Source organism: Triturus cristatus, chromosome 2_2 (assembly GCF_964204655.1).
Source record: "Triturus cristatus chromosome 2_2, aTriCri1.1, whole genome shotgun sequence".
NCBI classification, from domain to species: domain Eukaryota; kingdom Metazoa; phylum Chordata; class Amphibia; order Caudata; family Salamandridae; genus Triturus; species Triturus cristatus.
This window is the reverse complement of record NC_140582.1, coordinates 1,152,257,970-1,152,270,684: the sequence shown is the minus strand read 5'-3', so window position 1 is coordinate 1,152,270,684 and position 12,715 is coordinate 1,152,257,970. Positions and strand designations below refer to the sequence as shown.

At 50.8% G+C, this 12,715-nt stretch overlaps 1 protein-coding gene across 1 annotated transcript in view; it reads left to right on the top strand.

Moving 5' to 3' along the window:
- Window positions 1-12,715, top strand: part of DNAAF9 (dynein axonemal assembly factor 9) — a 1,049,036-nt gene that overhangs the window by 761,280 nt on the left and 275,041 nt on the right. The window contains exon 30 of the mRNA XM_085642690.1: window positions 494-629. Within this exon, the coding sequence (XP_085498816.1) occupies window positions 494-629 (136 nt within the window). The remainder of the gene's footprint in view (window positions 1-493; window positions 630-12,715) is intronic.

Sequence of the window (12,715 nt, the reverse complement as noted above, 5' to 3'; positions counted from 1 at the left end):
AATTAGAGGCAAGCTCGTTTACCGAAGTGTAGTTACACCATTCTTCATAAACTCCTTGTGCACTATGATGAGCTTTTTCTTCCCTAAAGTCATTTGTCCTTTGCTCATCCAAAGCCGAGAGTTCTAAACTGATTGAAAGGTGCTTTTTACTTATTGTAGTCTTTTATACATATTTCCAAAGGTGCTTTCTTTTCCTTTAGCAATGTCCATACTCTCATGGGTGTATTGCAGATTTAACCTTTCCAAAACCATACAATGGCTTTTATCACTTATGTGAAGAGAGAAGATATTCGGATATGAGAGGGAGGTCAGGATTTGTAGTGTAAAAGCAAAAAATAATGAGAGCTAATGTTTCAGTAAGTGACTTTATTTTACTTTTTGCCAGATTCTTTACCACATTCTATTGTTCCCTGTTCACATTTGAAGTCGTTATCCTTAACATCATTTTTAAGAACCTTTTAATCATTTGTGTATTCCTTTTGTTTTTCAATAGGACTTGTAAGCAATGTTGTATTTACTACTCTGACTACAGATCAAACAAACCCACTACTGGTTCATCTCCAGAGCCTTATTCGTGCTACAAACCCTGGTGCTGCATTTATCCTTGCAGAAAAAGGAGCTGTTGCAAGGTAACTGACGCTAAACAAGTTATATTTTTACAAAGTAGTGTCAGTGTGCTTTTGGAGCCTGAATGCACACCTTTACAAATACCATTTACATACACTACCTATAATGATCGCAAACTACTATTTAGGCTGCCAGTGACCTACTATATTGTTGACTAGTGCAGTTCATGTTTCTGTATCTTACTAGTAGCTAGCTAATATTCCTGTCATTGCTAAGATAAAATACAGGCAAAAACGTAATGTCCACCTGGCTCTTGATATTCCAACAAATCTGGATCCAGGCACCCCTTTGTCACTGAACCTATATGGCATATTTTTATGGGTGACTTGTAAGACTCAAATAGCAAGTAGACCTATTTCAGTCAGGGCTTAAACCAGCAAATTGTATTGGTAACACCCAATAGTTGTTGGAAAAGCTGTTTTAAAATGAGGGAAAAACATCTGACCCATGATCCAGTGAACTGTTGATCCCATATTCTGTGCCACATGGATAAAAGGATCTGCCATCACCTGTGCTGTGGCATATGTGTTGAGTATATAAATCAACAAGCAAAGAGGTGGCATTGGTAACAGCTGAACAGCTTGCACATCCAAAGTATAGGGTAAATAAGTGTGCCAAACAAGTAACTTGTGCTCAAATGGATAAAGGAACACTAAACCACCCAACTAGTATATGAATATACATACAAAGAAACTCCTTTATATATTAATAAATCTGAAAGAGACACATCTGAAAGAAACACGTTAGTTAAAATTCCTTACCTTAGAATATCCCCAGGCGTCAGGCTGGATCCGGAAAGATTTTTCGTCAGCAGTACCCTTGCGCGTCGGTAGGCGTCGTCTGCGACTCCGCATCCGCTGTCGGCGTCGTGATCGCCGGGATGACGTCGTCAGAGTACTTAGACGCCGCCCTCACGCGCTGACGTCAGTCATTTTTTAACTAACTTTTTGGACATTTTTGTCTATCTTTTTCGAGTCGACTTCGACTCCTGGTGCCGGAAGGGATGCCCAGGTTCAAGCCGTGTGACGTCTGTCACCGACTGATGTCGGTTACCGACCCCCACCATCGGTGTCTCTACTGTCTTGGGGCCGACCACGATGACAAGTCGTGCCCCGACTGCCGGGTTTAGACCTCGAAGGCTAGGCGGGAGCGGTCCGCAAGCTCCTCGAGTTCCGGCAGTCTGCTCCGCGCCGCTCAAGGTCCCGGTCGAGGAGGAGGTCGAGGGACCGGTCGCGGAGCCGAAGTCATCACCGCTCGTCAGGTTCCAAGTCCTCGCATTCAGGTAAGTCGAGGCATGGTAAAAAGAAGTTGAAGAAGCGTCATCGCTCTTCTGACTCCCCTCGCCAGTCGCGCGACTCGGCCGAGGGTTCGGGTGGCTCTGCCGGAACTGCAGGAGTCTCATCCGGCCCCATACCCTCCGGTCCCTGGGCCTCATGCGACTCCGGGTGAGATTCGAGACTTCCTCGTGGCCATGAGGAGTCTCGTTCCGCCGTCGAGGCCTGCCGGCGCGCCTCCGGGCCCCGCAGGCCCAACTGGGCCTCCTAGCGAGCCGGCGGCTTCGGCGCCGTCGTCGACTTCGGTCCAGACGCCGCAAGTCCCCGTGGGATCCTGGTCGACGCCGGTAGACCTCACGACTCCTCTACCGGTGCCGACCCCCATGGTGTCGCTCCCGGCGCTGTCCTCGGACGACGCCATCCCTAGTTTCAGTCCGGGTCTGGCGTCGGAGCGGCGCCTCTCGGCACCATCTCCGGCGTCGATGGGTGAGCATTTCATCTATGACCTGGCTCCGTCTTTTCTGCCTGTTTACCAGGAGACTGATGAAGGGGAGGACTGGGAGGGGTCTGTTTTTTTTTTTTAACAATAGCCATCGCTTTCGCGATCGCTTTCACTGCGCAGCAAAGAGCCAGCAAAGACCCAAATAAATGCAGTTATCTGTAAACGCATCTATTTAGCAGACAGAACAGCGCTGACACTGACTTGTCAGAAGAACAGGTCTCGAGAGCATAATTCTTCCGTCTCAGCCTGTGGAGCACACTGCTCTCACAGTGCTGCCTTCTGTCCCCATAGGGCCGCCATAGCTATTTACAGATTCATCGTAGCACCCATGCAGTGAGCCAGTATAGTGTGTCAGTGAGAGCTGAGTTCACGTTCGACTGACTGGAGACCCCCTAGAGCTGCGCTGGAATCCACACAGTGGAACAGGCCTTCTGTGCACATGCGTTCATTGATCAGATAAACCTCCCAAAGAGAGATCATGGGAAGACTTTGCGAGTCAGATAATCTTCATAGCGTTAAGGCAACATTATGGTCGGGTACCTAGGTATGTCTGTGCAATTCTTGGTGAAGGATATGTCGGTAATACAAGCCGTATGAAAATAGCACATCACATCTAAAAAGCAGTTTATTGCAAACAGGGCGCAGAACAGGCTATCAGACTTAGCCTAAGACATTATGGCCATTCTCCACTAGCCTTCCTCCCTTCCTCCTTCTTCGGTACCCAGGTGCCCCTCTGACTTGGCCCCGACACCTTAGGCTCTATAGCGTTTACAGTGTAACCAGGCACATGGAAGTAGATGATAGGCCCACCCTTTTATTGCTGGGAACTTTTGGAGAAGTCAGGCGAAAAATACAAGACTATCGCTCACTCGCACATTCCCTGACATAAACCGAAAACATGCACTTTTTTTTTTACCTCTTCTGCATTCTGTCTTTTCTAAAAGGCTGTCACCCATCTCTTCCCTTGACCAGGATGCAGGGGTCGAGGATCCATATCTGGCATTTTTCCCCCAGGATGAGAAGAGCCGGTTGGTCTCCCAGACCGGGGGCTCTTCTGGGTCCGTCCCTGGTGTGCACTCGTCCGCGAGCTGCATGCACTGGTGCTTCCCGGAGCAGTACCACTTCAGCAGGCCGCAGGAGCAGTATCCCTTGCCCCAGAGGTCGGGCTTTCGGCAGCAGCAGTCCCAGGCACAGCAGTGCCCCTTCCTTTCGTTGGAGGGCCCGTCTGCAGCTGGAGAGAGAGGCGATGGCAATTCCTGCTGCCCCAGTGGTGTAAAACTCTTCTGCCCCGTGCCAAGATGCCCGGAGGACTCTTTTGCAGCACCGCGACCGATGCCAGACTCCTGGGTCCCAAAATGAAAGTTACTTCCCTCAACACTGACACGACCCTCCATGGAGCTAGGGCGATCCCATGCACGACTGACTCAGCAGAGAGATAACAATAACGCAGCAGATGAGTGAATGTGGGGCAAGCCAGGCCCAGTTCCTCTTATAGCCGAAGCTTTGCAATCAAAGGAGGGCAGGCACCCGGGGGTGGCCCTGCGGCCCTCTCCCTACAGATATGCAAACTGGATTAGCCTTCTCAGATTTAAATTGAGGATTCCCTGTGGGGGTGTGAGATCTTTCTAGACAGGTGGTGGTCTGTGGCAGGGACAGCCGTTGTTCTAAACACGACTTTCCTGAAGGGAGCGGCCTACCCTGATCAGACAGTTTCAGCTCGAGCGGGTTACTGTTTTTTTTTTTTAGCAAGAGGAAATGTAAAAGTGATCCTTATTTTATCTTTCAGGGATAGATTACACGGAACAAGACTTCTTCACACAAATTAAAGAGTTTTGAGACATGTGTCTTTTATTTAATAGACCATTGTATCAGCAGCGTCCCCCCCCCCCCCCAGACTGAGACTAGCCTGAGTGCAGTGCACCCCCCGGCCGCTGCACCGGTAAACCCGAGTCTCGAGTGGTTGAACTGTTCATCCGTTCTGAGATTACTTTAAAAAAGTAAAATAAAATAACAAAATAGGAACTCTGCTCTGGTGCAGCCTATTTTTTTAGCTTTAGTTGCTTAGTATGGAATGGTGCAGCCGCCTTTTGCCTCCTCTTGTGTTACAGAAAGGTTACTGCACAATGACAATATGTGGAAACGGATTTTAGAACTATTGCTGAAAATATAAAACATTTATTATTTTATAAATATGTTAATGTGTCCCAAAAATTAAACAAACCTCGGTGCATGGTCAAACACAGAAACATTATTTAGCACTAACTGAGTCTGACCTAACCTTGCTGTTTATTTAGTTTGTGAACCGCTTGCATTAGACAAACTCCCATCTTTCACTTCTAAAAAGTTGAGAGTATGTATTTTCTCCTTTTTAGGTCGAACCTGGGCAGCACATACGCTGCTGTGAGGCATGCAGTATTAAAGTATGGACTCTCCGCCCATATTTCTCATTGGCTTATGTCAATGCCCTTATGTGTTGTTATTTATGCTTATAGAGCGCATGGTTACCCTAGGGTGTCCTGGCGCTAAGCACTGATTACATGAGAAGCATATGGCCTAGAGGTGAGAAAAGAACCATGTCTTCAAACCCTTCCGAAAAGAAATAAGATCTGGGGCATTTCTCAGTTGGAACGGCAGTTCATTCCATGCCTTAGAGATGCAGTGAACAAAGCTTCTGCCTCCCCGGTTCGTTTTCTTAAAAGAGGGGGGTTATTACTCGTTTAGATCCAGTTGAGCTTAATGTTCTGTTTGGGATGTACCATGAGAATTTGGATTTAAGGAACTCAGGACCTGTTACATTCACAGCTCTAAAGACGATACAAAGAGCTATAAAGTGTGATCTTAATGGTACTGGAAGCCAGTGCAATTTCTTAAGTTCTCCCTTAACTGAGACAAACCTGGATGTTCCGGTCAGTAATCTAGCTGCCGCATTCTGGACCACTTGCAACCTGTTCAGATGTTGTTTTTGAACATTGAGATATAAGCTGTTGCAATAGTCGAGACGCTACATTATGAGTGCCGTCACCACAGTCCTAAGGCTCCTCTCAGACAGGAAGAACCTAATTTTCTTGATAATTCTGAGGACCATGAAGGATGCAGAGGTCACCATGCTCACTTGGTCCCCCATGGTGAGTTTATTAATCACAACTATTCCAAGATTCTTGGCTTTTCTTGATGGTACAGGACACAAGCCCAGATCCTACGGCCACCACTCTGGTGTCCACACCCGTGGATTATTGCCAAATTTTAAAACCTCGGTCTTAGCCGAGTTAAGCTTTAGACAATTGGTGGACATCCAGGCTGAGATTGATCCCATACAGTCATGGAAGCGATCGCCTGCCTCCTTTTCCGCTCCCTCCGTCAGCGACAACACAATTTGTGTGTCGTCTGTGTAGGAGAGTAGGGTCTGCAATCCTATGATCACCCAGATTTTTTGCTTTTGCTTCATTGGTTTACGACTTTCTCCGGCTGTGGGCCTGCCAATCAGACCCACAGCCTAGCTGTTCTCTCTCGAAATTAACACACATGTACGTTAGGTGCATCCACTAATTGGAACTGGGCCGCCTTGTCAGTCCCTGTCTCAGCATACCACAGGTATCCAGGGCATCGGTGTACCCAGGGCCTACCAGGGGCTGCAGCATGTATTATGCCACCCCTGGAATGGCCGCCCAAATCTGACACAACTGGCTGCACGACAGCTGGGGCCACGCGGTGTAATCACCCGTTGCTGTAGGTGTAGTATTCCTACACCTAACCCTAAAATGGACACATGGATTCCTATCAGTCACTCCTATGGCAGGCCTTATCAATCCTGAAGGCAGAGTGCGGGGAGTCATGTGGGATGGTGCTCTGGCGCGAGCCGAGCCCGTCGACGGCTTGCGGAACCAAGTCCTAATAGCCGTTCCATGGTGACGCGGGCCAACTATTTGCTAACTTTGGCATCGCATCACCTACACATGTCGCGTAAGGTGTCATACGAATTGGAATACGAACCCCTCGCTAGTTCTGGCGACGGGGTTAGCATTCCCCCCTTCTAGAGGGGCACGACATGGAAGTAACCCTGAACCCCGGTTAAAGTTGACTCAAGCCTCAGCATCACAAAATGGATGCTGCCACCAGACACAAGTCTGACCTCCTGCTGCTGGGGGACCTTCCAGCGAAGGGAGTTTGGACAAAGGGTTTCCTGTCGAGGGCGGTGTTAGCACCGTCCCAGACAGGGTTTGTGTATCCCAGGTAGGCAGGGCTGAAAGGAAGGTGATTGCCAGTGGCACCCCGGTGCTCACTGTGCATAGCCCGGCTCAAACCAGTTTCGGGGGCACACCAGCCCCTGAGCTGGCGCGAAGCCGGACAAAGGATAGGGGTGTAACCACCCCCCCTCCTGGCTCCACCCATAGGTAGAACCTAGTCACGGGCCAACCCCTTTTTCTTAGAATAAAGGTAGGAGCGAGTCCCCTTCCCAAATTGGATAATCAGATAATCGGATACCTCCGAATCACGAACCACTTTCCACGAAAGGAACTCTTGACTATTTCTGAAGACTCTCCCTTGTGGCTAAGGAGTAGCCACCCTGCACCAGCAGGCACCAACTAAGCGCTTGCGGTTTGCTGTAAGTCTCTCCTACGGATCAAGACTGCCCAGCTCGACGAGACCCGAGTTCCCTGCCATCTCTGACCTTTTACCTCCCTCATCAGCTCAGCTGAGAGTCGTAGGTGTGACGAGACCTGCGGGACCGGCTATCTTCAGAACCTGCACGACGCTTATCTAGCACGCCCACCGAGGGACCCTCAAGTGAGTGCACCTAGGGTTTGAGAAGCCCTAAACCCTGAGCAGCTCCAGCAACGAAGTCTGTCTCCCCAGCATCCGCGAGATCTGCGTGGGGGGCCCTTCCGCTCCTTGCTGTTCACCGCGTTGTCCGACCACTTGCCGACCGGCTTGTGGCCCTCTTCACGACGCTCCAAGATTATTTTTCATCACTAGTCTGGTTGCTCCAGACTGGCACTTGCTCCCCTTCAACAGAGGAGTACCCCGGACCCTCCTGGTCCACTCCCGACGCCATCTTGACTCCCCCGCTTGGGTGGCCACTGCCAAGATCCGCTGCCCCTTCCTGGGCCCAGCATCATCGACAGCAGACACCTTCGTGGGACAGCTCGCCCTCCATCCTGGTCGCCGCCGCGCCTCCTGGTCCGAGGAACAGCCGAGTCCGACGTCACCCACTCACCTGGTCGAGGTGACTTCAGCCGGTACCCTCCTGGTACCCACATGATCGCTGGCTAGCGGTTGAGAACTGAGTCCCCTCTGCTTTCAGGTTTTCCTTCATCACCGATCCAGGCTTGGATCGCTCTGAACATCGTCACTGGTCGCCTGCCAGCAACTTCTTCTTTCAGGCTCCTGAGACTACACGAGGACTCCCGACATCTTGACGAACTTCACGCAGCCGCAGCCTCCGGGCTAGGTAAATCGAGCATCTCGGTGCTCCATCGCAGGTTCGCTCTACAAGTGTCCAGTTCCTTTTTCGTTTAGTCCCACTGATCGGAACACTCCGGGATCAGTACCTCCAGACTCTAACCATTCGCATTTCCCTGTTAGTGTAGATGGTTTCTCGTGCCCCTCGGGCATTTGTGTAAATTGTGCAACTGAAGTATTTTCCTAAGAGTTTTGTAGTGTGCTTAGCTCCCTGACTCATAAAGAGCCAGGGTAGTCTTGTTATAAATAAATACCCTTTTATTTTCATAACAACTTGTGTGGTGTCCTTTCACTTGGTGTTCAAGGGGTATATGTGATGGTAAACAGCTGGCTTAACACGCCCTCTAGAGTTTAGCCTAAGACTGCTCGTATCCACGCTACTAGGATAGCTGGTCTAAAAGGTTGACTTACAACCAATCATCAATAAGGGTCGTTTGGAATGATACACAGTGATCACTAGAATAGTGAGCACTACATATCAGGCCAACTTCTCACATTGGTGAGCAGCGGTTGGGATTTGAGCTTGCTGTTGTTTTACCACACACGTATCCTAAGAATATCGCAGTGAAAGATCACATAAGTACCCAGGTACATATAACTTAACTTAGAATACTCCGAGTTCTACTGAACCGGCTGTTGTAGTGTAACAGGGCTTAGCACACCCTGACTACAACTCCTAGCAAGGGATCAGTAGGTAAACACATAGTGTAGGTAGGTGCAACACTTACACCGCACTAGACAAGCATGTCGGTCCACGGAGAGTCCTCGCAGACTCCCTTAGTGGTCAGTGACCCTCCACAGGTCGTGTCACGATATGCAACCCTTAGCTTCAAGGAGATGCGACAACTATGTGCCTCCAGGAAGCTAAACCAGGGTTCTAACCCTACCATCGCAATTCTGATAGGTCTCTTAGAGGCGTACGATGCTAGGAGGTCCTCTAACACAGGTCCCCCCAGTGCAGATGGGAACATGCCTCCCTTAGAGGGAACCCTCGGTGACCCCGACCTCGACCTCCACACAGAGGAGGAGGACGAGGACGAGTTATCGGGAGACGAGGCAGACAAAGGTCCAGTGGTAGTCAGCAGGCTTACAAGGACCAACTTAAGCAGGCATGAGAATGGAACTGGGGGAGCCCCGGGCCCACGCTCAAGCAGGCTTAACCTTGGGAACGGACGAGCTAGGTCTCTCTCCAGAGGCTCCGGCAGATCGGTTCATACACATGTCTCTCAGGCATCCTCTCAGAGAGGAATGACTTCCCCTCAGAGGAGGGAGCATGAAGCGAAGATGCGGGGAGTCAATCTGAGGATCGAGCGGGAAGAACTTGCCCTCGCCAAAGAAAGACTTGCCCTGGCCCGAGAGCAGAAATTAAGTGGGTTAGATCCCACTGGTGGCAGCAGTCTCAATAGAGAGAAAGACAGGGGTATAGACACTAGACACCTGAGTAAAATAGTGCCCCCCTTTAAACAAGGGGACGACATCCACAAGTGGATAACTGCTTTGGAGAGGGCCTGCACTGTCCAGTGCGTCCCCCCGAGTCAGTGGGCAGCTATACTGTGGCTTTCCTTTGAAGGTAAAGGAAGGGACAAGCTCCTCACTACTAGAGCTGAGGATGCTAACAACTACCAAGTCCTGAAGAACACACTGATTGATGGGTTCGGCTTAACCACGGAACAGTACCGGGTGCTGTTCCGGGACACCCAGAAAATTCAGTCTCAGGATTGGACTGACTTCGTTGATTGTGCCACTAAGGCTTTGGAAGGCTGGTTGCTGGGTAGCAAGGTTACTGATTACACAGGATTGTACAATCTTATCATGCGAGAACAGATTTTAAACAACTGTCAGAACCAATTGTTGCATCAGCACCTTGTCGACTCGGATCTGACCTCTCCCCAAGAATTGGGAAAGAAGGCAGACAGATGGGTCAGAACAAGGGTCAAGCAGAACCAGAATCAGAACCAGGGTGGTCAGAAGAAAGCAGACCAAAAGGGTAACAAGAACGAACAAAATGACCAGAAGTCTTCGACAGGTCCCCAACAAACCAAAGAGGGTGGGGGTCAGGCTTCACAGAAGAAGAAGACTCAAGAAGGCCAGTCAAAAAGGTGGTGCCAGTACTGTAAAAGTAAGACTCACTGGTTTAGTGAGTGCACCAAGAAAGGAGGGCAAACTCCTGCCACTGCAGCCCCTAAGGCACCTGCGCCCCCTAGTACAGTCAGCAGTGGTAGTGCGCCTCCCAAGGCATTAGTTGGGTTAACCTTGGGAACCGAGGGGAGTGACGACTTAGTCGGCACGCTCACTCAGGCCGTCCTTGTCTGTACAGGGGATATGGATATGTCCCCTGATGCCAGTCCCAATACTTTGGGCAAATACAGACAGACACCTTTGATCAATGGAAAAGTGGCTCAGGCCTACAGGGACACGTGTGCCAGTGTCACCATGGTGACGCCTAACTTCGTGGACCCTGGACAGATCATGCTAGGTACCAATTACCTAGTGACCAATGCCAGCAACGTCACTACCAATCACAGTATGGCAGTTGTTGATTTCTCCTGGGGAGGGGTAAGTGGCCCGAAAAAGGTTGTGGTTAGTTCAGACCTCCCCGTAGAATGTCTGTTGGGCAATGATTTGGAAACGTCACAATGGTCAGAAGTGGAGCAGAGGACTCACATGGAGATGTTAGGCTTGCCAGCACATGTCCTTGCTGTGACCAGGTCACAGGCCAAAAGATGCCCCACTGAACAGGTGCTGGATCCTGGAAGAACGGACCAGACACCTTCCAAGAAAAGGAGCAGTAAGGGTAAGGCTTCGCCTTCCCCCTTGCCCCAGGTCGCGGATCAAGTCTCCGAGGAGGCTGACCTAAAGGAACTGAGGGAAACTGAGCCGCAAGAGCTTGAACCTGGTCAGGTTGAGTTTCTGGGCTCAGGGGGACCCTCCAGGGAAGACCTGGGGAAGGCACAGTTAGACTGCCCCTCACTTGAACCCCTCAGACAGCAGGCTGCTGCTGAGGCTGCAGGGAACGCCACAGGTACCCACAAAGTGTACTGGGACGATGGACTCCTGTACTCTGAGGCAAGAGACCCCAAACCTGGTGCGACCAGGAGGCTGGTCATCCCCTTGTCTCTGAGAGGTTTCCTTCTCACCTTGGCCCACGAGATTCCCCTTGCAGGTCACTTAGGCCAGAATAAGACTTGGGACAGAATTGTCCCACACTTTCACTGGCCCCACATGTCCGAGGATACGAAGGAGTTTTGCCGCTCCTGTGTCACTTGCCAAGCCAGTGGTAAGTCAGGTGGCACGACAAAGGCCCCCCTCATACCACTACCAGTGGTGGGGGTACCCTTTGAGCGAGTGGGGATCGACATTGTCGGACCAATGGAACCCCAGACAGCATCAGGGCACAAGTTTATACTGGTGGTGGTGGACCACGCCACCAGGTATCCTGAAGCTATTCCCCTTAGGACCACTACAGCACCTGTGGTGGCACGGGCCCTACTTGGAGTGTTCTCCAGAGTGGGCTTCCCTAAGGAGGTCGTCTCAGACAGAGGTGCAAACTTCATGTCGGGATATCTGACTGCTATGTGGAAGGAATGTGGTGTCAACTACAAGTTCACCACACCCTATCACCCACAATGCAATGGGCTGGTTGAGAGATTCAACCGGACCCTAAAAGGGATGATTCACGGACTACCTGAAAAGCTTCGGCGGAGATGGGACGTCCTGATACCCTGCCTCTTGTTCGCCTACAGAGAGGTCCCGCAGAAGGGGGTTGGCTACAGCCCTTTCGAGCTTCTGTTCGGACATCCTGTAAGGGGACCCCTTTGTTTGGTAAAGGAAGGATGGGAGAGACCTCTCAGAAAGCCGGCATCAAACATTGTGGACTATGTGCTCGGTCTCCGCTCGCGGATGGCGGAGTACATGGAAAAGGCGTCTAAAAACCTTGAGGCGAGCCAAGAATTACAGAAAGCTTGGCACGACCAAAAGGCTGTCCTGACTGTGTACCAGCCTGGACAGAAGGTGTGGGTGCTGGAGCCAGTGGCCCCAGCAGCACTCAAAGACAAATGGTCTGGGCCCCACACGATCATTGAGCAAAAGGGAGAGGTCACCTACCTGGTAGACCTGGGAACTCCCCGGAGCCCCCACAGGGTGCTCCATGTAAACAGGCTCAAGGCATATGTCGACAGGGAGGGCATGGGCTTGCTCATGGCCACAGATGAGGGACAGGAGGAGGAGAGTGACCCTCTCCCGGACCTGCTCTCTCAGAACCCTGACGATGGATCAGTAGATGGTGTTGTCTTTTGTGGCAGCCTCTCTGGACATCAACAAAAGGATTGCAAACAGGTTCTTCAATCCTTTCGACATATGTTCTCTCTGACACCCAGTCAGACCAATTGGTGTACCCACGAGGTCGACACTGGGGACAGTCTACCCGTAAAGAGTAAAATCTATCGGCAACCTGATCACGTCAGAGACTGCATCAAGACAGAGGTGCAGAAAATGTTGGAGCTGGGAGTCATTGAACCCTCGGACAGCCCCTGGGCTAGTCCCGTAGTGCTCGTGCCGAAACCTCACACCCAGGGCGGTAAGAAAGAGATGAGGTTCTGCGTGGACTACAGAGGTCTCAATGCAGTCACTAAGACTGACGCCCACCCGATACCAAGAGCAGACGAACTTATCGACCGGTTGGCCTCGGCCAACTACTTAAGTACGTTTGACCTGACAGCTGGGTATTGGCAAATCAGGTTAGCTGAGGAGGCCAAGCCCAAAACAGCATTTTCTACCCCGGGTGGGCATTATCAGTTCGTGGTAATGCCCTTTGGTTTGAAAAATGCACCTGCCACCTTCCAAAGGCTGGTGA